We start from the raw sequence: 24,717 nt of genomic DNA, 5'->3' as shown, positions 1-24,717 counted from the left end.
ATATTATATATTATATATTATATTATACATTATATATTACACATTATCTATTATTATATCATTATAAATTATAATTCTATGTGATTGTTATATATGATTCTATATAATGTGTAATTTTAGATATTTTAAATATATAATATATTGTATATAATACATATAATATATATATAATATATAAAATTATAATAATTTATATTATATATATATAAAAATCATTATAATTTGTACCGCAAGGGATAGAGAGCCCCAGCCATTGCTGACTGCAGGAAGAAAAAAATCAGTCAGACCTTCAGCATCTGTGGGGGAGCAGCAGCTCCCACCTTTCCCTATCCCTGTAAAACAGGACATTCCTAACAGGGAATATTTCCCCTGCAAAGGAGGTTGCTCTAAAGAGCTGCTCAGAGCCAGAGGATCCCAGTGGGCACTGGCAGAGCCTGAGGGCTCAGGGACAATTCCACAGCACAGAAGCCTCAGCACGGGGATGTCCCAGCCCTAAAAACAATCCCTGGCTGGCTCAGGGAGGTTCAGGCTCTGCAGCCTCAGCCCAGGCCTCAGAAATGCATAAACAGCAAATGGCCCCTGGGGAGGCCCTGCCAAGTCCTTTTTCCCTCATGTAAATATTTTTTCCTCTTAAGTGTATGCGAGTGTGAAAAACCTCTCCTTAATCTTTTCTTTTTTTTCCTCCCTGGCTGAAGGAAATGCTTGTTCATCCCCGGGTGGGAGCAGCTTCATCTTGATATTTTGCAGCTGAAGCAAGAGCCGTGCTGCTGAAATCTTTCCTTATCGCCCCCAAAGCCATGCTGGAATCAGATTAAATGGTGCCTGTCAGGACTGGCAGTGGCTGTGGGATGGAGGTCCCATGGGATAGAAAATTGTGAGGCAGCCTTGAAGCAGACTTGAGAAGCAGTGCAAAATATCCCAGGGGTTACAGGGCTCCAGAGCATGAAAGTCCCACCCTGTTACACGGAACACGTGAGTGGAAATGTGTGGCATTTATTTTTTCTGAGAAAAACTGGAGCCCTAAATAAGTTTCTTGCTGTCTGGCCTCGAAGTCGAGTGGGAGCTGTGTGTATTTTCCGATGGCTGGTAGTGAGAGGAAGTGTGTCTGTACCCAGCAGAGCTGCTGGCAACCCCAAAATATCAGTAGGGGAGCGGGGTGGGGGAAGTGGGTCAGGGCACTGGGGAATCCGGTCTCACTGCTCACAGGTTTCCTCCCTCTCCATCCCCCTCACCTGCCTGGGAAGGGTTGGGATCAGGCTGGCACGCCTCTGCCCCAGCCCTCTCCAGCTCTGCCTCATGAGAATCAGAAGTTGTTGCTGGTGGTGGTTTTTGGGAGGAGAAGTGTCAGCACCGTGGCCAGCCTTGTGCGAGAGAGCGATGCTGAGATAAAGCTGTGTCAGCCTGGCCCGGTGCTGAGGCCTCAGCACAACCCAAATCCTGCTCTGAGGCCTCAGCACAACCCAAATCCTGCTCTGAGGCCTCAGCACANGAGGCCTCAGCACAACCCAAATCCTGCTCTGAGGCCTCAGCACAGCCCAAATCCTGCTCTGAGGCCTCAGCACAGCCCAAATCCTGCTCTGAGGCTCTGCCTTGATGTGACAGGGGCTCGTGGCCTCCTTTAGAGAGCCAAGCCTCTCCTGAGCTGGGTTCAGAGATGCACCAACAGCTCCACAGACAAAAAATCCCTTTGGCACAGCAGCGAGGCAAAGGGGAGCTGCAGAGGGCAGGGCAGAGGGAAAGCACAGCCACTGAGAGAAGGTTTGTGACTCACAACAAGGAGGCCATTCCTCAGTGACACCACTTGCACGGCTCATTTAGAGCTGACTGCCTCCCTGTCCCTCCCTGCTTAAAAGGGGATCCTCGGGATTCCTATTTATAGCGGGGAAAGCGCTCCAGGAGAGTCACCCAGCCCTGAATGAACATCCCCGGGAGCAGGGGCATGGATGGCCAGGCTGTTCCTTGCAGCCCCGGCCCCTCCTGCTGACATTTGCCAGCCTGGGAGGGACAGCAGCATCTCCCTGGTGCCACAAGTGGTGATACAGGAGGTGGAGACACAGGAGGTGGTGGCACAGGAGGGGTGGCACAGCCTGAAGGAAGCAGGGACAGGGACAGGATCTGTGTTCCAGGGCAGGATCTGTGTTCCAGGGCAGGATCTGTGTTTCAGTGCAGGATCTCTGTTTGTGCAGGATCTGTATTCCAGTGCAGGATCTGTGTTCCAGTGCAGGATCTGTATTCCAGGTCAGGATCTGTATTCCAGGGCAGGCAGCCTGGCTGGTGCCTCTGCCCTCCCACGTTGGCCATTCCCCTGTCTGCTCCCGGAGCTTTGTGGAGATGATGGTTGCCTCTGGAATGAGCAGTAGCTTTGCTTCCTTCTCGGAGCTGCTCTGCTGCCTGCCAAGGCATGGCTGGGAGGGCGTGGAGCAGGCGTTCCTGTCATTCTGGAGCCGGGGATGCCTTTGGGGTGAGTGTGTGACAGGTATGGAGACAAACCAGGACAGCCGTCCTGTCCCCTGCCTGCCCCTGGGGATGGCCTCGGTGATAAGGAGGTGGGAATGGGAAATCACAGAACCACTGAGGCTGCGAAAGACCTCTCAGAGGATCGAGCTCAACCTTTGATCACTTTGCCAGCCAGAAGAGTTGAAGGGGAATTGGGGTTTTCCCTGTTGAAGGGGAAATGGGGTTTTCCCTGTTGAAGGGCTGTGGGAACGGGTTGGGTACCTGGGATGCTGCTGGGCTTTGGCATCAGCGTTGCTCCCAGGGGTTTTGCTGGTCTTAATTTGCTCTTTATTTGTCATCCTGAGGTCTTCCCAATGGCAGCCAGGAGCTGTGGTTTGTTTGGAAGGGGCAGGTCAGCGTTGTCACTCTGCTGACGTGTCCCCCATGCCGTTTTCCCCGCGGTGAGCAGGGCTGTGGCCATCCTATTTCCAGTGCCCCTGGGGCCACGAGCACCATTGTCATTGTCACTTTGCTGAGGTGGTTGATCCATGGGCAGCCCCAGAGGATGAGTGGAGGGACCCACAGCTCTCTGTGCCCCAGGGATTTCCAGACTTCCCATGGGAAGGTGGCAACCCGTGGGATGGGGAGCTGGGCAGGAGCGTGGCTGTGTCAGGGATGTAACTCATCCAAATGGGGACAGGAGCTGCTGTGCAAGGAGCCCTTGGAGCATGGAGATGTCTGTCCAGTGTCCCTATCCACCCCTGAAAAGCAGCTGAGCTTGTGCTGTTACTGACACACACAGGACTTGGAAAGGCCAAAATGTTCCCCCAGGATCTGTGTGTAATTCCCAAAGACCTCAGCGCTGTCTGAGGCTTGGGTTCGAGGGCTTGTTGAGTGGCAGGAAGACAGAAAGGCGGCGTGAAGGTGTCACCCTGCTCTGTGGTGACAAGCAGCAGGGCCCAGATTAGAAACGAGTGTGTGCCCTGGTGAGTCACAGCCTGACCCAGCTGCCACTGCCAGGACCTGCCACTGCCGCCTGCCAGGACCCTGCTGCCTGCACGGGCACTGTCCCTGCTCCCTGTGCCCAGCAGCTGGGGGAGAAGATGCTTCCCATCACCACACACTGCCCACCCTCATCTTCCTCAGCAGCAATCTGAGCCCCACCACACACTGCCCACCCTCAGCTTCCTCAGCAGCAATCTGAGCCCCACCACACACTGCCCACCCTCAGCTTCCTCAGCAGCAATCTGAGCCCCAGCCCCGTGCAGCTGCACCTAAGGATGAAACCCTTTTGAAAACCACCACGAGATCTTTCAGATCACACCGAGGGTGAGACTCAGAGCTGGACCCCCAAAGGATAAGACACAGTCCTTCACTCCAAACGTGCAATCCTTGCCTGGCAGCTGTAGAAAGCCATTTTGTGGTGTATTTTTCTTTTAATCTTGAGTAATCCTAACCAAAAAGCGAGACTGCAGCCCCTGCAAGCTTGTTCCACGAACCTTAAGTACCTGGTAAATTCTCTTTTCGCAGCCACTGATGAAGCGGGTTGTGTTTGCAACGAGCTTTCATCCTTCCCCCTCCCCTCAGTGTGATTCATTCCAAGGGTGCCTCGTTTCTTGTTTCTCGAGGATGCCTCATTTCTCGGGCGAGTGGAGAAGGCGATTGCACCAATGCAAATGGGGCCCAAGGAGTCTCAGGCTGATAATGGCAATTTCTGTACAAATTCTGCTGAGAGAAACAGCCAGGTCCGTGCTGGGGCACGAGGAAATCTGCCCTGGGTTTAGCCAGGAATTCCAGATTTTTGTTACAATTAATAAGAGAAACTCGGTGCATTTCTGAAGGGTTTCTCTGTTCTAGTGCAGACACAGGGATGGTTTATCCTGCTCAGAAGTTGCCTGGAAGTTTTTCAGGCTGTGGCTTTGCACTTCTTCCCTGGATAAAAGTCTGGGATAAGGCAGAGGGACATCACCTCCTAAATCTGTGTCTCCTGTCCCTGCCCTGCCCTGCTTCTCTCCACAGGAATCCTCACCCCTGTCCACGGCTCCTTCAAAGGATGGGGATGGGAATAACGAGCACTTTGTTGTTAACAATAGAGACAATTTCGAGATGAGCTGCTGAGGGATTAAAGAGCTGCTGGACTGGTTTTGGAGGTGAGAATAATGCAGCTGAATAAATGTGTGGAGCTGAATAAATCCCACCCGCTCCTCCTTTCATCTTCCTTACATGGAATTCGTTCAAGTTTGGCTTTCAGTAATTTATGGAAAGCTCAGTAACCATTCCCACACCCTTCTTACGGATTTCTGCACATAAACCACTCTTCCACTGCACAGCACAGGTTTTTATTGGCCACAGAGCCCTGCTCTGTCCTCCTGCCCTTGCAGAGAGCTCTGGAATCACAGGGCCACATGTGGAGGAACAGACAACGATGCCCAGCTCTGTAAAAAGCTGGGGTCCTTCAGATTCCAGTGCTGTCGTAACTATGAAGCTGATCTAAAATAAAATACACCTGAAATTCTTCCATATCAGATCCTCAGAGGGCTGTAGATGAGTTCCTTGAACACTCCTCTCATTCCTGCACAAGTTTTGGGATCACTCGTTTTCAAATGAGGTTTCAGGTCACAGCTGGGCTCCTCAGTCTTCAGCAGGAGGGAGATGACAGTAAATTAGTGACCAAAATGAAAACCTTGTGTCCCCTTAGCATCCTGCCCCTGCCACTTCTGGACTTTTCCTTCTGCCAGGAGTGTCTGTCCAGTCTCCAGCCCCATCTCTGGGAGTCAGGAGGACAGGCTGGGCTCAGATTGGGATTGTTGCATTGGGATTTGCCCTGGAAAGGGTGGCTAAGGCAACCCCAGCCTCCAGAAGTGCTGCTGCTGACAGGGGCACGGGGCTAGGGCTGCATCCATCGAGTGCAGCAGCTCACCGTGACTGAAACCATGAGATCACCAGCAGGCCGAGCTCCACCCCGCAGGGAAATCTTTTTATATCTCCCTGGCAGGTGCCTGGTGTTTGCTGGCTCCCTGCAGAAGGGGCTTGCCAGGGAGCGCAGCGAGCGCCCTGAGCCGCGGTGCCGGCACCGCTGGGAGCTGGGAACACGGCTGGTGTTTACCCAGGTGTGATGCCTGCTGCACCCATGGGTGCCTGGCCCTGCCTGGCTGCTGTCTGAGCTGCAGGGCCGTGTTGTGTCTGCCCGTGATAGCATCAGCACCCCGCTGCCAGCCCCGCTCCGCTTTGATGAGGGATCCGAAGCTTGGTGTGAACCCAACCGTGCTGGAGCCTTTTCCGCACAGCTTTAGCCCTGGGAGTGTTTACCAGGCCTTGGCACAACTCCTGCGCTCCACCCTTTGATGTGGGTGAGGATCAGGGGAAAAAATAAAACCGGGATTTACTCTCAAGGAGTAGCAGCTACTGCTGAGTGAGCGATCGCCCGAGGCGATTTTGGGAATGAGACTTAAGCTCTGGCTTTGGAAACAGTTAGTGGGGATGTGTTGCACAAGAGGCCAGCCGGGGCTCTGTCCCTCTCCCTGCCCCCTGTAATTGTGCATTTCTGATCTGGTTGTCACTGATTTAATGGGATGGAAGATCCGTAAGACTCCTCAGGAGCAGCATGCTCCAAAATGCGCTGATTTAACCACGAGTGCAGGAATTGCCACTTCCGCTCCTCCAGGCTGAAATAAATGTGTTTGCTACGGGGTTACTTCTGTGGGAAGTGAGAAACAGGGTCAGTTTTAATCCATCAGGTTCTGGCGGGAGGGGATGGGGAGCTGATAAATGCTCCACACTGGGCAGAGAATTTCTGAGGGGCAGAACACGCTGCTCAGTCCTCAGAAGATTTTCTTCTTGTCCTCAGGTGGGAGACAGCAGCGTGAGCAGATGGAGAGGATATCCCTGGTTTTTGTGGTAGAAAGCAAACCCCTGGCTGAACACTCATTTGCCAGGCACTGTTGGACTTCCTAAAATTAAAATCCTCCTGCATTTTCCCCTGACACTGAGATATTTTGCATAAAACAATCAAACTGACCACCCCAACTCCATTTACAAATCTTCCAAGAAATCTTCAGAGCAGTCGGAGGAAATCAGAGTTCAGAGCTGAACTCCACAAGCAATGATGCCAAGTTTGGGGAAGAATTTTCACTGCTGGAATCCAAATGTCCACAAATGCTACTCTCTTAAAATGTGGGATGTTTTTGGTGTGGATCCCCTCCAGGCGTTCCCAGGCACGTGCTGATAATCCCACTTCTGTCAGATCCCTGGCACTTTCCCATCTAGGGAAATTCTTTGCTATTTTCCTGTGAGGATTTGGTGGTGTCTCCATGTTTTTCACATTCCACGACCTCCTGAGCTTGGCACACAGCAGTGCTCCCACCTCTGCCCTTCCCAGGGTTGCAGGAACCAGGAGGGAACTCTGGAGATCATCCCAACATCCCACCAGAACCCCCTGCTCGCAGCAGGGTCAGGGAGAGCAGCTTGCTCAGAGCTTTGTGCTTGGATTGTGGAAGGAGGGAGCTGAAATTCCAGCTCAGAGCTTTGTGTGGAACCCAAAAACAGGTGGAGAATTCAGAATTCCATCCCACATCTTCCCTTGTGAGGAGCCCAAAGGCAGGTGGAGGAGAGAATCCGTAGTTCCTACAGGGGGAAGTTTGTTCTGCTCATTGTTAACTTGTTTGGCTTGGGTTTAAGTCTGTGTTAGCTGGAATATCTGCAGAGGAAATTGGGTGTAAGCCAGGCTTAGGGACAAGTCTACGCTCTGCTGGCATCACACCAAGAAAAGGAAATTACAGTGCCACAAACCAAGGGGAAAGCATTGCCTGCATTGGTTTAGATGGGATATCAGGATTAAATCCTTCCCTCTGAGGGCTGCCCCATCCCTGGAAGTTCCCAAGGCCAGGTTGGACAGGGTTTGGAGCAAGCTGGGATAATGGAATGTGTCCCTGCCACGGCAGGGGTGGAACTGGAGGATTTTAAGGTCCCTTCCAGCTCCTGTCATTCCATGATTCTATCCCTGGTCCCTGCTCCCTCTGTTGGGAGTGACACTCAATCTGTTTAATGATTAAAAAGCCCAAAACAAACAGTGTCCTTCCGCTTCCCCAAAGTGGAACAAAAGCTAAAACCCCTTAGAAAAGCCGGGAGAAGGGGAGGAGAGGGAAATGGGATAACAGAGCTTTTAAAAGCCTGTTGCTTTGCAGCTATCCCTGTCGTGGCTGCTTTCCAGAGGTACTTGGATGATCCTCTACCTGGAAAAAAGTTCTTCAAACCCATCATTTGATGGGCACATTATTCCTCAGCAAAGGAAATGAAAATCCAGGTTTGGGGTTTATAGAACTGCAGCAATGCAGGAACTGGAGATCTTCACTCAGGTAGATTTGAGTGATACCCCAGGGCTGAGAGATCCTTCAGGTGGGGTTAAAGGGCACGGAGGACTTGGATCTTCAGGGAAGTTTGATCCCACAGCCAGCAAGGGGAGATGTGGAGTTCTTTTGGTGCCTGGCTTGTGGGGAAAGCTGGACATGTGCTAAGAACTAACTGGGAATTTGTGTCCCAGTTTGGCTTTGTGGCACTGGCTGCTGGATCAAAAGCCCGGGCTTGGCACAGCAAACTGGAAGGGATAAAATGGAATTTTTCCTTTCCTAGATAAAAATGATCATAAACAAGACTAAATCTGGGATGGGGACAGTCTGGGTGGGTTTTTTTAATGCTACACCTTGGCTTTTTATCAGGCATTCACAGGTTTTTTTTCTCCCTTGAGCTGTGCAGGAGCACCTGATGGTTCCTCTCCTGTTGCTGTGCCCCGGGGTTCCTCTCACACCCCGCACTCAGAGCAGATGCTGTTTAAATGTTCCAGGAGGAACTGTTGGCAAATGGGGGATGACAGGTTGCAAAAACAGGATAAAATAGCAGGAGTTTCCAAGGAGAGGTTGGAGAGGCAGGAAAGGAAAGGGGGGACAGTCTGGAGATGAGCTGTGCCAGGCTTGACTGGGTTGTGAGAACCCCGTGGAGGTGCAGACTGTGCAGGGCAAGGCTGGCAGATTTTCCTGGTTCCTGGAGGGCTGGAGCAGGAAATTCTGTCTTGCTCTGCCCTCATTCCACCCTGAATCCTTGGATTGCTTGGGGAGGAGCTGCAGAGAGCTCCATTTCCATGGATATCCATCTCCCCTGGAGATTTCCACAGGGTACTGGGTTCAAATGGAGTGAAACAAATACAAAATTTACGGAATCACAGAATCCCAGGACGGTCTGGGTTGGAAGGAACCTTAAAGGTCATCCAGTTCCACCCCGTGCCATGGGCAGGGACATCTCCCACTGTCCCAGGTTGCTCCAAGTCTCATCCTGGCCTTGGACACTTCCAGGGATCCAGGGGCAGCCACAGCTTCTCTGGGCACCCTGTGCCTCCCCACCCTCCCAGGGAAGGATTTCTTCCCAGTATCTCACCTAACCCTGCTCCCTGTCAGTTTGAAGCCATTCCCTGTGTCCTGTCACTGCTGTTCCTGCTGATTTGCAAAACCTCGTAGTGCAAAGCACTGAGACAACCCACAGGGAATTTTTTTTTCCCTCTTGATCCTCTCCTTGACCCCTTGGGAAATGTCCCATGGGAGCCATGCAGCGACTCTGTGTGCAGCAATCCATTCCCATTGACTGGAAAGGGAAATTTGACTTTCTGATCAGCTCATCACCCTGTGGAATGGCTGTCCTTGAGCCTGGGATTAATTAGGACTTAATTAATTAATGACCAAAAACTTCATCATCAGGCTTCCAGCTCTCCTAGGGCTGTCCTGAACCAGAAGAAGGGAATTAAAGGAGTGAATTCCAGCTGGGAAGTTGTTAGCAAGGCTGTGCATCCCTTGCTTTGTGGGATGTGGCTGATTCATCCTGCTGAATCCAAGATTCCCACAGGTGAACAGGCACCGGACCAGAGGCTGCAAGGTTTCCTGGGCCAACTTCTGTTTTAAATATTAAGCCGTGCCTTGTGAACCTTGAGGAATTCAGCTCCCAGGGCAGAGGAAATGTTGGAAGGGGTCAGGCGAGCTGTGCTCTGTCCGTGTCACTGGGAGCAGCCAGCAGCATTCCAGGACAACATCTGATTTTGTGCTTTTTACAAGGCAGATGTTTGGGAGAAGGGATGTGCTGTTTATTCGAGCTGCCATCTCCCAGCTCCTCCCTCCGCGCGCGCTCGCACCCGGAGCCCATAAATAAAGATTCTTGGGATTATGCCGCCGTTTGGGCAGCCCTGTCTTCCATCAGGGCCTGGACAAGCTGCAAACCCCGCTCCCCCTGCACCTCAGTTTTACAGGGGAATAAATCAGTGAGGGCTAAATCCTCTCCCAGTGACACGAGGATAAATCCGGGATGGCCGCGCTGACGTCGACACCGTGATGGAATTGCGAAGGGGAGTTTGATTCCTTGATTTCAGAGCGGTGCAGCTGATTTATTCCCAAAGAGTTTGGGCTCAGCGTGCCCTGGGACTGAAGAGCAAGGCGGGGTTTGCTCTGGGATGCAGTGCTGACAGCAGGGCAATTCCATGGATTCTGCTGGAATTAAGTTGATGGAAATGAGTTGTAGCTTGGGCACAGTTTGGGCCTCAAAGAGCTCCAGGTCATTAATGAATGAAAGGATTAATCCTGTGTGATTATTCCCATTGCCTGACACTATTCCAGGAGAGCCCCACAGGAGTGGATCCCACCCTGTGGCTTGTGTTGGGATGATGGTGGGGAGCAGGGCAGCGGTGCCCTCGTGCCTTGGTGGGCACCAGGCAGATATCCCATGGAAATCCCAGCTGGTCCCAGCAGGTGGAGGAACTTCCCCTGGCAGTGGTGCCAAGAGCTGGTCTGGAGGGCTGGGAATGCTGCTCTTGGCTGCACTTTTCTCCTCCAAGAGGACCCAAGAAGTTGTTGAAGGCAGCGATCAGGGTGTTAATCCTTGCTCACTTGCTCCTCTAGGTTTTCCCTCTTTTTTTAAAAGGATTGGAAGCAGGAGAATGTAAAAGAGGTGCTGTCCCCTCTCTGCTGTGGATCCAGCCTGCAGCCTGTGGGTTTAAGCAGTCTGGGGGATGTTTCCTCTTAAAAATGAATATTAATAATTATGGTTATGAAGTGGGTATTTCCTCTTAAAGCTGTAGGGCTTCCCCAACAACTCTAAAGAGACTTTGCAAAGGAGTGCCTGGAATTCTGGTGGCTGCTTTTAGGGAAGCTGGAGAGCCCAGTGGTCGCTTCAGGGCCTTGCCCCATAAATACCACAGGACCCAGGGTGATTTACACCCCTCTGCTGGTGTGGCATGGCTGCTTTCAAGGTCCAGGACAAGCCCTGGAGGTGCCACCGAGCAGGACATGGGGTCATCAGCTCAGGATGGACCTGGGACCTTCTGAGAGTGACCTGGAGGTGTCTCCCTGGGCTGGAAGGTGCCTGTGGAGGTGCAGTGAGAGGTAACAGAACATTGTCCCAGGTTTTCCACCCGTTTTGTCCTCACTGCATGACTCTGCTCATGGTTTGCCAGGAGGGAAACCAAACCAGGGTTATTGCCATGGAAACTGGAGATTGGGTGGGAAACTCATCCAGTGGGGCAGCGGGAAGAGGGATTTGGACTTCTGTCTCCTGTCAGGCTGTGTGGCTTGGAACACCACACAGTCATTATCCGGAAACATCGACTTCCTTTGTTTTCCTGGGAAAAACCAAACCAGGATCTCAGCCCCTGACTCGAGAGGGATGGGGGTGATGAGCAGCACCACTATAATGAGCAAAGCTCTCTAATTACAACAGCAGCAATTAAGCCCCAGTGCAGAGCTGGAAGCACAACCTTGCAGAGCTCCGTGGCTCCATTTCCTGAACACAGAAATTGAATTATTTTGGAATATCCCCTTTTCTTCCCACTTGAACTCCGCGAGTGGCTTTGCCCTGGGAGCTCCGGGAAAGGTTCAGGTTTCCTTGGAAGCTGACAAGCACCATCTATAGGATTGCTGCAGAAGAGGCCTCGGGCTCCCAGCTGATGAAAAAGGGCAGAGGAGCTTCACTCTGAGTTTCCAGATTTGCTCTGGAAAAACTCCAGCATGCTCAGCATTCCACAGTGCACAAAGTCACGGCTTTCATCATCCATCCTTCGTGTCTGGGTGCACTGTCCACCCTGGATAAACGGGGGAATGTCGCCTGTGGAAATTGCTGGAATTGCAGAGCAGGGATTGTTTCACACAGGCATTTTCTTAAGAGCTCATAATCTGCAAGTTTTCCAGTTTTCCTCAAGAATTGTAGGGCCAGGACAAGGGGGAATGGCTTCAAATAGAGAGACAGGTGGGATATTGGGAAGAAATTCTTCTCTGAGAGGATGGGGAGGCCCTGGCACAGGTTGGGGAGGGAAGCATGAAGGGAAGATGGGAGCAAGGAAGGAAGGAAGAAGGGATAAACACACTTTACAGGGCAGATGGAGTGCAAATCATCTTTTTAAAGAGATGCTGGCAAGGGACAGTGGTGCAAATCATCCCTATCACGTTAGAACTACATCCTTGATTTGCACAAGAAATACCACTCCAGTTTGGATACCCAGAATTCTTCTGAGAGAGGCATTGTGTTCCCAAAGAACAGATATGGGGTTTTTTTTCCTCTCTGCAGATCCATTTTGGCTTTAAAGCTGTTTTCTTCTCCTACACGCACAGATGATAATCTTTTACATGTCCTTATTAAAAAATATCACTTCCAGAAAATAAAAACACTGGCATATTCTGTGCTTGTTCCTTTCTCTATCTCGGAATTAATTTCCCTTTTTTTCATCTGACTTGTCAGTCATTTGATATCTCCACAATCAAGGAAAGAGGCTTAATCCCTCTCCTGGTTTTGGCAACTGAATCCCTCCTCTATCCCAACATCTCTGTGCTGAATTAATGCTGTTTTCCTTCCTCTTTTTTCCCCACAGAGATCCCTGGATGTCCAGGAATGGTGGAGAGCTGAATGATCCAACCTCTGTTCCTCACCACCCTGAGCTCACGAGGGCTCTGGAGAGATGGAGTGGGAGCACGGCCTCGCTTCCCCGAGCCGGGGGATGCTGTGGGAAGTGATTGCCTTGGCAAAGGTCCTCATCCCAACCCATCACCCATCGTGCAGCACCTCCAGGAGAAGCTGGGGAAGGACAACCAAGGGACCAGGAGAGGCTCTGAGAGCCTTGGAGGACACCGGGAGAGAAGCTGCAGGAACTGAAGGAGTTCAGTCCAAACCATGACAAAAGGTGCCGAGGGGGATTTTTCCCCTTGGAAAACCCTTTCCAAAAGGGAGCACCAGGCCCACGTGTGGTCTCCAGCTGGTTTGGAAGAGGCAGATCTCACAGCCAGCTCAGGAGCCCAGCAGGACGTGCTCATGGCAGCCTGTCCATGGGCTGGGTGGAGATCCAGGTGGAGCAGGAATCTGTCCAAGACCAAGAGAGACAAGCATGGAAGAATCCTTCGATTTATTCTGTGCTTGTTTCTCCTTCTGGTGTCTTCTCTGTCTACCTCTTCTTCTCTAGAGAGCACGGGGGGCCCTGACTGTCACAGCAGAAGGATTAGCACTGGGCAGCAATGTGGCCTTTGTTCGCTCCTTGCTCCAAAAAATCTCCAACTGTCCTGCCTAGACCAGAGCCATTGGAAAGGCTGGGACCTGGCAATCCTTTTCTTTGCAGGAAATCACATTTTAGCAGGACCAGCCACCCTTGGGAGCCAAGATTTCCCACCTGAGGCTCAAAACATGACAGAACATCCATCCCTCTCCTGCAGCTGTGGCAAGGGGCATGCTGAGCTCCTGATTTTGGATTGATGAAAACTCATTGAGTGGAGAAAGAGATGGAGGGACTTAGGGTGTCAGGCAGAAAACAGCAGGAAAACCTGACTGAAAACCATAAAAAAATGTGCACCTTGGACTGGCAGGTGGTGGTGGTGGCCCAGCTGCCGCTCTGTGGTCACTGAGCTGCTCCCAGACCTGGGCAGGACGTGCTGGTACTGAACTGTGGGAGCCCCATCTCAGACCTTCCCTCTCGGGCTTCCAGCTGCAGAACCTTCCCCTCAAGTGCAATCCTATTTATTTATTTATTGTCTCGCTGCTTGATGTGAAGCTGCTAAAGGAGCCCCCTCCCCACAACAGCCAGGTGTGTGTGAGGACACTGAGAGAGGGGCAGGACACAGGGACAGCTCCCAGAACACCAGGAGTGTGCTCCTGGAGAAGGGGTCCTGCTCTGGTGGGGGCATTGGTGATCTCGGTGGTCTTTAAGGTTCCTTCCAACCAAAACCATTCTGTGGTTCTGTAAGATCTGAGAGGGACCATCCCCATCCCTGGGAGTGTCCAAGGATGGTTGGATGGAGCTCTGAGCAAGCGGAGCTGGTGGAAGGTGTCCCTGCCCATGGCAGGGGTGGAACTGGATGAGCTTTAAGGTCCTTCCATTCTAGGACTCTATGGACAGAGAGTGGGCACATGAGGGAAAAGCTGAGACCAGAACTGCTGTCCCTGGGGTGAGGATGCAATGTGGATCTTCCAAGGACTAAGAGCAGAGCTTTGTGGGGAAGGACAGAGGCTGCAGGAGCTCAGCAGTGCCCCTGTATCCTGATTTTCTTTGTGCAGGGATATGAGAGCCTCACCTGGGGGGCTCTCAGGTACCCTGCTGCTCTCCCACAGCTTTCAGAACACCCCAAAATCCCTTGGCAGAGTTCCAGCTTTCCTAGGAGAACCTGATTTCTCCCTTCCCTCTGAGGAGCCCTGCCAAGGCTTTGTCCAAACCTGCTGAAGGGAGATTCCCAACAAAAACCTGTTCCTCAGAAGATTCCTGGCTGGCTCCAGTCCCTTATTTTGTACTGGAAACACTGTCCTTGGGATCGTTTGCAGGTTTGGGATGTGCATGGGGTTGTGGCAGTTCTCCTTCTCCCCAGCCCCTGATGTGCAAGAGCAGGTACAGGGAGAGGAAGGGATGCACTTGCTCCAATCATTTGCCAGCCCAAAAGCAGGGACCTGCCTGAAGAGCTGTCCAAACCCATCTGCCTGCAACCCTTCAGCCTTGTTCCATGGATTCCATTCAATGTTTTTATTTTTAAGCGCCCTGACCCCGGGGTTATTGTGCTGTCCCCTGGGAGGTGGCTCCGTGCTCCATAGCAGGAGCTGCTGGGAGTTTTTCCACCTGCGTTTTCTCCTGGAAACTTCATTCCATATTTCCTTGTGCTGCTCCTCAAGCACCTGCTGTTCATGTTGTTCCTGCAACTTGACCAGTGCTCCTCTTCCCCTCCCAAGAACCTCCCTGGCCCCCTGGCTGCTGCTGCTCCCTGTCCTTCCCGTGGATCAGCACAGGATGAGCCTGGTCATTAATGAGTCTGTCAGGGATCCAAACCCATCCCTGGAGCAGCCTCTGGCAGTGCCCAGCAGCTGCTCCCTCCCTCATCTGGGGTGCAGGGAGGGGGCAAACAGAGCCAAAATGGATCAGTGTTGGCACTGAGTGCTCATATCCCAAAATACCAGGAAGAAATCCTTCCCTGTGAGGGTGCTGAGGTTCTGGAATGGATTTCCCAGAAAAGCTGTGGCTGTCCCATCCCTGGAAGTGTCCAAGACCAGGTTGGATGGGGCTTGGAGCCACCTGGGCTATTGCAAGGTGTCCCCGCCCATGGCAGGGGTGGGAATTAAATCATCTTTAATGTCCCTGCCAAGCCAAACCATTCTGGGCTTCTGTGATCCCGCAGGGAGAAATCCCTGGCAGGAACAAGCGCAGGGCCAAAGCCCAGCCTGAGCTCCAGCAGTGGGGATGCTCCAGTATTCCCAGTGGAAGCTGTGGGGAATGGGGAACCGTGGTCTGTCCTGCCTGGAAGCCTCATGCATGGGCTGGAGCTGCAGCTGTGCACGGGAGGAGAGCTGCAGGGAGCTGGGAGCAGGCGTGGGGAGCTCGGGGTGCAGCTGCAGCACCACGGGGAGGGTCACGGCTCTGTTCTCCTCACCGAACAAACTCTTCTGACAAATAAAGAATGGAAAGTCCTGCTCTTCCCACTCTTCTTTTCCCCGGGTGGAACCAGAGGGAGGGGATGGCTGGGGGAACACAAAAACGCCAGGGCGGTTTGGGAGGGGCGGTGGCTGCCAGAGGGAGGGGTTGGATGCGGTCGGGATAACCAGGGGGATCCGAACTAACACCGGTGGCAGAGCCTCCCCAGGGATTCCTGGTGCTGCTGGGTGATGGGCGATAAATCCAGGTGGGAATGGGCTGTGGGAGAAGGCCGGAGTGGAGCTGGGCAACAGCAGGGCAGAGGTGTGGGGCTGCGGGAGGAGGAGGCGTCAAACAAACCAAGGAGGAGGAAAAAAGAGGGTGAAGAAGGTGCTGAGCATCCCAAGGGTTCCACAGGATGACAGCAGAGGAATCTGGGCTCTGCTGTGTGGCACTGGGCTGGTTCTTCACCCAAATCTCACATCAGCTCCTTAATTGCTCCTCCCCATCCCTGCTGTTCTCCTGGGTGAGCCAGGACAGGGTGGCAGTGACAGCGCTGCAGCTCCTCAGGAGCGTTTGGCAGGGGAAAAAATCGGTCCCCAAGCAAGGAAAGAATCAAAATGACACATTTCCAGCTGAATTAATGACGAGACAGTTTATCATCCCAATTAAAAGCAGCGGAGATCCTGGAGAGCCCTAATCCATAAAGATGCTCCAGGCAGCAGCACCCTGGGGTTTCACTCCTCTGGCAGGAGCTGCAGGCAGCACTGCCAGGAGGATTTGGGAATTTTATCACAGGACAGCCTGAAAAACTTCACAGGTCCCTTTTCAGTGCCACTGAGAGCCCCCAAAGTCAGCAGCTGATCCCAAACCTGTGGGACATTCCCAAAATCACCTTCTGTGCCACCCACCCACATCAGAGCCTTGTCCAACCTTTGCAGGATAGATTTTCCTTCAGGATGGATTTTCCTCCAGGATGAATTTTCCTCCAGGATGGATTTTCTCCAGCTCCCAGCCTTTGTATCTGGATTTACAGAGCTCTGGGGTCAGCCCTGGGTTTCAGGACTGGGTGAGCCTTGTTTGCCAAGAGCCCACATAACTCCAGACAGCCCTGGAAGTGTCCAAACATCTTCCTGGAGTTCCTAAAGCTTGAGAGCAAAGGGCTGTGAGGAGATGATTGCAGCACATCGCTGCAATAAACCCTTTCTTCATCCTTTCATGGTCCGAGGTATGAACATGAATTATGACAACTTTAAACCTCCTGAGAGCAGCTTTCTTAAATGGCTGGTAAAGAGCATTGTTAAGCCGAGATGTCAGCGCTTGCTGGCTGAATGAGGCTGTTTTACGAGGCACTTTAATCCTTCCAGGAATCCAAGGACCCCTTTTCCACCCACAGATCCACTCCTTGCTCCTTGTTTTCTGTCCTGTTTGTCCCCCGAGGCTGTGATGCCAGTCACCTCACCCCATCGCTTCCAGATGTTTACAGGTTCCTAAAAACCCCACATCTGGCTGGGTTTGGGGCTGCCTGGCAAACAGCAGAGGCTGCAGAGAAATCAGGGGATTCTCTTGTGACTGCTGCAATTTTTAAGGTCATTTTGCCAGCGGGGCTGCCAGCCCCCAGCAATCCCTGTGGGATGTGGCTTCTGGGCATGGATTTTGCTGGAGGATGGAGGAGGATTGAGGGGCTGTGCCCTCCAAGAGCTGTGGTCACCTCAGGCACAGCCACATCCCCTTGGGATGATCCTTCATCTCTCAGCATCCTTTCCAAATCCCGCTTTAAAATTAGCAGCAGGTACTTTGCTTTCCTTCCTTATTTCCCTTCTGGAAGTTGTTCCCCTTTCCCTGCTTTCCTTATTTCCCTTCTAAAGGTTTTATCCTTTTCCCTGCTGCCTTGACCCCAATATCATTCCTGAGATTTTCCTTCCTAGGCCACAAGCTGAATTCTGGGTCTCACAGCCACATTTATTTCAATTCAAAAGGCACAAATCCCAGCAAATATTGGATTAAACCATTCCAAGCTGGTGATTTACCATCATTCTCATTTCTATAGGAGAATGTTGAATTCCCAGATGCTCTGGATTGGTCTCCATGGAAATTGGTGGGAACCTGTGGATTGCACAGTGCTGAGGATGAGGTTTTGTCTCCTCATTTGAGGATGTGATGGGGGCTGCTCTGTTTTGCTTTTTTTGTCAGTGAAATTCCTAATGAAAATAGGAATGTGCCCAGCCCAGGCTGTCACCTGACAGCAGGAAACAAAAAAACAGGAAGAAGGGGCGTTGCAGAAATGGAAATTATGGTCATTAAAGCACAAAAAAATCCCATCAAATTAAATCTGGACATTATAAACACCCAGCTTTCATCCATGGTTCATCCACCCAGCATGGTTCATCCATGCTGCATCCACAGCTTGATGTGGCTGGAAACTGGAAAAGCAGGGAATTATCCAGTGCTGTTAACCATTAACTACTTACTGCAGGTTCTGGCTGCAGCCTGCAGGCAGAGCCGCTGTTTTTAGGAGTTAATCTTCCTTCCAAGGCTACCCAAGCCAATGGAAAGGCTGGATGAGTGTCCAGGGATGCAGGTGACAACGAGCTGTGTTTGCAGTGGCAACCAGGCAACCGAGCAGGGAGCTCCAGGTGGCTCCAGATGTCACAGAAGCCACATGGGAAAGAGGCTGGCCATGGAAGCTCAGATCTAAGTGGTCAAGAAAGTCTAAGCAGGAGAATAAAACCAGGCAGAGGTAACAACAGCATCCAAAGGGATCCCTGGTTCAGCAGAGGTCAGGGAAACATCAGGAAATGAGGACCAAAGGAAAGGATGATTCTTCACCAAGGACAAAGAGGGATGGGTTCAAGAAAGAGGGGAAATTTAGGCTGGATATTGGGAAGGAATTCTTCCCCCAGAGAAGCTGTGGCTGCCCCTGGATCCCTGGAAGTGCCCAAGGCCAAGCTGGACATTGGGGCTGGGAGCCTTGCATGAAACATCAGGAAAACTGTAGAGCCAGAAAGGAATTCCACACCAAGCAGGGGGAAGGTTCTGTGTTTTGTTTGTCAGCTTTGAAAAAATCTTTTCAGATGTTTCTTTCTAGAAAACAAAGAAGTCACAAGTCCATGGTTGCTTTGTTCCCCTTTCCAGAGGCGAGGGGAGTGCACTGACCCAGGGATTGTTCCTCTTCCTTCCACCCTCCTTCAGCTGGAGGAGTTCTGTGATTTTGATGGGCTTAAAACAGCAAAGGAGGGGGGTGGGGGAGAAATGAGAACACCCTCAACATCATCTCGACAAGTGCATTCCAGGACAGAGCAAACAAAGAGGAAATTAAATTTTCCACTTTTCTTTTATCATCCAAACCAAAGCTAAACAAATGCGTCAATCCGAAATTAAATTTTCCGTGTTTCAGAAGCCTCCCTTAAGAAAGTGTAATCAGAATATCAGAATTTTTTTATTTTTATGTTTTTTTTTGAGGAAAAAAAATGGATTTGATGGAATTGGACTCTTTGATCCCCAAATTGTGGCAAAGCAGGGTGGAGTGGCACTTCCAGCTCTCCATCCTGTGCCTGCAGTTGGATATTTCCTGCTGGTCCTTGTGCAAACTTGTGATGGTTTTGGTAAACAGGTGGAGAATCCCAGTTAGCATCGAGCCACAGCCATCCCACATCTCATGGAAAACTGGGAACAGGGCACATTTTGTCAGGATTTTGTCAGGATTTTGTCAGGACAGGTGGGAGAGGGGGAATTCCTCCTTGGTCCTCCATCCTGCCACCTCCACCCCAAGCTCTGATGCATCCCAGGTGCTCCTGCTGGGATAACAGCAGGAGAAATTCCAGTGGGCTCCAAGCAGCCTCATCCAGGGCATCATCTGTTGTTGAGGCTGCCCTTGGGGGGAGCTCAGGGCTATTTTGGGAGCTCCTTGAGGGCAGGGAGGATTAAGAGCCCCAAATGCACAGGAGAGTGCTCGGATTTGCTCAGCCACAAACTCTGCCCCAGCTGGGGAAATGAATTTTCTCCCAAATTTGCCCTAAACCAGGACAAGGGTCAAGCTGGAATCCTTAGGAAATTTAGCTTATTAGGGAAGAAATCCTCTGGGTGCACAGAGAAGCTGTGGCTGCTCCAGGATCCCTGGAAGTGTCCCAGGCCAGGTTGGATGGGATGGAGCAGGTCCAGAGCAAGATGCTGCCAGCACTGGGGACAATAATGACCAGAGCCAGGCAATGCAAAGAGCAGAAAAAGCCACAGAGGGGCTTCACAGGGCAGGATTTTCTTGCTGAGAGGAGCCAGGGCACATGGTGGCACCCATGGGTGGCAGAGGAATTCCAGAGCTGACGTCCCCAATAAAGATACAACAGAGGGCAAGTCCCTGGAAAGCTTTCAGAGGAGTTGTTTTCATCCTCCTGCAGACAAACCTGGCCCTTCTCCTGCCCTGCCTCTGCCTGCAGCTCCCCCTCTCCTCTGGGTGCTGCAGGGACAGGGGACCTTTAGCCCACAGGATCCTCTTGCCAAGTCCTGAAGCCTCCTCAGGGCTCCTTTCCATCCCAGCAGCTGAGGGGGTTTCTCCCAGTTAAAGCAGTTTTAGAAAGAGGTGGTGACTCCACCACTTCTCCTGCCCATGAGGGGCACCCCTGGAGGTGTCCATGGATGTGGTGTGGTGCTGGGTGACGAGGGGGGTTTGGTCACAGGCTGAACTCAAACCTTGGAGGTCTTTTCCAACCTTTTCCTGCTTGGTACCGAGGGCAGTCGTTACAAGTTCCAGGCCCAAAAGCAGAAACAACGCTGGGCTGGAGAGAGAAAACAAGAAGGGTGGGACTTCATAACCTGAAACTGGGACTGGACAATGACCCCTGATATGCAGATGGACCAAAAGTTATAAAAATGTGAGACCTCATGAGCAGTCATCCATTTTGTGACCATTTTACATCTTGGGTGTAGCCCTGGCCACGCTCCTGTACTGCCCAAGGTGTGTCCTTTAAATAAATCCTATTTATTTTAAAATTTCTTTTATTTTACTATATATTATAATTATATATATATAATTATATATTCTAATTTTTTATTATATTTTATTTCTTTTATTTTTTAATTTATTATCCTTTCAATAAATCCCTACTTTATTCTGAGCTCTGCCCAGCCTCTGTTCTGGGTCAGTCTTCTCCAGGCATCACTGGACCCCACGGCACAGTTGGGAATTGTGGAGCTGTGTCAGCAGCAGCATCTCCAGGGCTGCTCTTCAGAGGGGACCCCTGGCTGGGTAACTTTGAAGGAAGGAAGGTTTTTGTTCTTAAAATCTGGGTTTTTTCTTTGCTTAGCTCAGCACTCAGCATCAGCTGCCTGATGAAGCAGCTCCCTGAGGGCTCCCTCCTTTTCTGAGATTTTTTTTTTCCCCCTTGATTTTCTCCTTCCAGTGGGGGATAAATTTCCTCAAAGCCTCCCTCACCTTTATCTCTTTGCAGGAGGAGCCTTTCAGCTCAGCACTGATCCTTGTGCACAGCTGGGGGAAGAACCAGAATCTCCATTTGTCCATGGACACCTCTTCCAGGATATTCTGTGTCCCCTCCTGCCATCCAACAGGGCAGGGAGGCCAAACTCTGCTCTCCCTCCTCCCCAGGCAGAGGAAGGGAGTTTCCCCCCTGGCTGCTCAGCTCATTCCCTGTGCATGGTGTAAATCCCAGGATCTGGATCTCTCCTCCTGCCTGGCACGTGGAGATTCCTCCCCCTGAGCTGGGCAGGAGCTGCAGTGAGAAAATGAGGTTGTTTTAATTTAAAAAACAAAACAAAACAAAAAACCCCCAAACCAAAACAAACTAAAAACCCATAAAATATACAAAAAAAAAAAAAAATCAAACCAAACCAAAACAAACCCAAAAACTCAGAGAGGATCTCTTGGGAGGGAGAGAAAAGAGAAAACTTCCACTTTTCCTTCCAGGACATCTCTGCCAGATGAGGGATGTGTGGGCCACTGGGAAAAGGCTGGAGGAGAAAGACTTCCTGAGAATGAAACATGGAAGGGGTGAATTTTACCCATAAAATACCTGCTGCTGCAGGAATCCAGCCTGGATTGGATTGACACCCCTTGGACCTCAGATCAGCGTCCCCTGGCTGAGCCATCCTCGTGACCTTTGGAATATTCGGCTTTTTGGGGAGAAGCAAAGGGGGAGCAGTTCCCTTGAAGAGCCTGAGTGACTGCAGAGTCCTTCTCACTCTCTGTGTCCATACCTGAGGAATTCTGGATTTCTGAGTGACTTGCCCTGCTGGAGCCCTGCCCAGGAGGACGTTCCAGCAGTGCCAGGGAGCAGCACCTGATGGCACAAGTGACAGCTGCTGCTCCATCCAAGGTGACTCCATGGGGTGGATGTCCCCAGTGTCAGGGAAATGAATCCACAAACACCAGGGGTTTATGTCCAAAAAGGAGACAGAGGAGTCCTGTAACTTTATTCCAATAAAGGGAGAGGCCATGGGCCATTCCCCTGGGGTCTCTCAGATTTTTATCTCCTTTTTATCCCAATTTCCCGGCCATGTCCCTCTCTCTTTCCCCACTGCCTGAGGTACTTGAGAGGCACAGACTCCCCAGAATGCCTGACACCTGAGATTCCCCTCTAATGTAGAACCCTCCCTCTTAATTTTTAATTCTTATGGAATTTATGGTGTTTCCTCCATTGTTTCTTTCATCTTTCAATATCCAATTTAATTTATCAGCAAACCTAGTTTGTTTGGAAAGGCAAATATATTTTTTTCCATTCATCAGTCAGTGGAATCCTTCCCATTATTTCTTTTATCTCTCAGTGCTGGTTTGATTTACCAGCAGCTCATTTGTAAAGACAAATCCCTCATTCCTCTCAGCAGGGAGAGGCACAGACCCAGATCCTGTGGATGCAGAGCTCACCTGAAGCCTCGGGAGCCTGGCTGCCAACTCCTGCCCTCTTGCCAGGACAAGGAGGGGGGTGACAAGCTCATGGCATCGTCACTGTCACCCTGCAGAGCTCTCAGGCCACTGCCACACTGTCCCCTGGGTGCCATTTCCAGAGTGAAGTGTCCCCTGCTGTCCCCAGGGGGATCTGGGAGCTGCAGACTTGTCTTTCCTCTTGGCCTGTGGTTTGTTTGTCATGGGAGCTCTGGTCATGTTCTCCTGGGAGGGACTGAAGGCTTTGGGAGATAAATAAAGCTCCTGCCAGGCAGGAGGGATTTCTTTTTGCTGCAGCCATTTATCCTTCATGGCTTTTCCTAGTATTTATTGCCTGGCTTTTCTCCTGGAGCAGAAATACTCTGAGGTGGGGATTTCTGTGTCTGGAAAATGTCCCTTCTGCCTGTTTTTTGGGGGGGTGTTTCTTGAATCCAAACTGAATCTCATTTAAATGGTTGTAAATTCGCTCCAGCCCCTGCAGGACTCACACACAGCCAGAGATCCAGAGATCCTAAAGCTCTGTTTTTCCTGGGAACCTCTCCCAAGACCTCACAACTTCCCTTCTCAGGGGATTATTAGAGGGCAGAAAAAAGAGCCAGACTCCTCGTGCCCTGAACCTGTGGCTGGAATTCCCTCCAGACTCATGGCAGGGCTGATTTTCCATCTGCTTTTGAGGATTAATCCCCCCAGGGCAGTGTCCTGGCTCCGTCCTGCCCTGAGCAGGTGTCTCTGTGATGGCAGAAGTGTCCCTCACACCTGGCCCGTGATCCTCTGGTCCCTCCTGCACAGGGGCAGCTTCACCCACACAGACATCCCTGTTTTCCCCCATTTCCCTCCATCCTCAGTGATTTTGAATCAAAAAAACCATGGAAAATCACCAGGAGTTCTGCATGGGAAGTGTCCTTCCAGAGAGCTGTGTCTGCATTCCCTGCCTAGGCACAGCGATAAATCCCACTGGGAGATGGATTCCTGTCTTTTAGTGATTAATGCAGCCTTCAGCAACATCAAATACTTCTGCTGGTGCAGAGAATTTAGAAGCAAGAGAATCATTTCATGCATTTGTGACTGAATAACAGTTCTTTCAAGTTTTTGATGGAGTTACTTCCTCCTGCAAATAAATTAATGTCAGTGGTCATTCCCTCCCCCATGCCAGGGAATCCCTGAGTGCCCAAGGCCGGGTTGGACAAGACTTGGAACAACCTGGGATTGTCAAAAGTGTCCCTGGCCATGGAATGAGATGATTTTTAATGTCCCTTCCAACCCAAACCATCCCATAATTCCTAAAGAGAAAGTTTTACTCTGATGGAGTCTTGTAGGGAGAGAGTGGGATAAGAACAATAAAGAGGCTCTGGCAATAAATCACATTAATTGCAACATAATCTTGCAAATGTGCTCCTGGTTGCCAGATTTGCTCATTCCATGAGCAACTGCACACCCACATCCCTTCCCCAGGAGTTCATTCCACACGTAAATCACAGCAGGTTCCTTTTTCAGCTGCGAGGATTCCTCCTGCCGCTGCATTTTCTGCTGCAGTTTCTGGTTTAAAACAGAAACTCTGTTTCTCTGTCCCTCTGTTAGGTGCTTTTTTTCTTGTGTTTTCCTGGATCAAGCAGAGCACGATCCAGGCAAATCTGCTCTGTGTGGAGCCAAAGCTCAGCTGCCTGTGGAAAGGAGCCTGTGGTCAGTTTAGGGCCTACCACTGAAAAATCAGGGGAATTGTGACCTTAATTAAGGAGATAAATAATGAAGTCATTCCAAAACCAGATCCTGTGGGTGGGCAGATTGTCCTGGAGTAGTGGGGCAGAGCCAGGCCCTCACAGGCCTTGCAGGTTTAGGGCCTTCAAACTCTTCAAACTCTCTTTGGGTTTGACATCAAAACCCACACCTGCAAAGGTCAGGTCAGGTCAGGCCAGGCCAGGCCAGGCCAGGTCAGGTCAGGTCAGGTCAGGCCAGGTCAGGCCAGGCCAGGTCAGGTCAGGCCAGGCCAGGTCAGGCCAGGTCAGGTCAGGTCAGGTCATTTCTGGGAATGTCCTGCTGGGCCCAGCCCTCAAACCCCTCAGGACCCCAGGAGCTGCTCCTGTGCGTGAGGGGAATCTCCATGTGCAGATGTTGATTCCCTTCCCACCCTGGCAGATCCCTGGGAAAAGGCCTCTCGCTGTCCCTGGGAGCGGGCAGAGCTCGAGATGACCCCACCAGAGCCAAAATCTGCAGGGGGAAGTTGCAGAGAAGAGGCCAAACCCCAACCCACAGAGACCAGGCCGGCTCTGGGTGTGACAGGGGCTCAGAACCACAACTTCCCCTGAGCCCTGCTCCAGCAGACCTCATTTGACATGGAATTCTGTGCACAGGGGCCTCTGTTTCCCAAAATATCCCTGACAGGTGCCCTTAAAATCCTGGCAGCAGAGTGACATGACTGAGAGAGATCCCAAAATGGATTTCATCTCTTTGAGCCCAAACAGATGTAACCCTGGAGCTCCAGGTCACTTTTATT

At 51.3% G+C, this 24,717-nt stretch overlaps 1 protein-coding gene across 1 annotated transcript in view; it reads left to right on the top strand.

The window, feature by feature from the left end:
• The window catches only part of ADRB2 (adrenoceptor beta 2), a 22,377-nt gene extending 8,667 nt beyond the window's left edge, over positions 1-13,710 (top strand). The window contains exon 2 of the mRNA XM_015642243.3: positions 12,329-13,710. Within this exon, the coding sequence (XP_015497729.1) occupies positions 12,329-12,363 (35 nt within the window). The 3' untranslated portion in view covers positions 12,364-13,710. The remainder of the gene's footprint in view (positions 1-12,328) is intronic.
• The last annotated feature ends 11,007 nt before the right edge of the window (positions 13,711-24,717 follow it).

This window comes from Parus major, chromosome 13, assembly GCF_001522545.3.
Source record: "Parus major isolate Abel chromosome 13, Parus_major1.1, whole genome shotgun sequence".
NCBI classification, from domain to species: Eukaryota; Metazoa; Chordata; class Aves; order Passeriformes; family Paridae; genus Parus; species Parus major.
The sequence above is the reverse complement of the archived record's forward strand: the minus strand, read 5'-3'. Positions and strand labels throughout refer to the sequence as shown.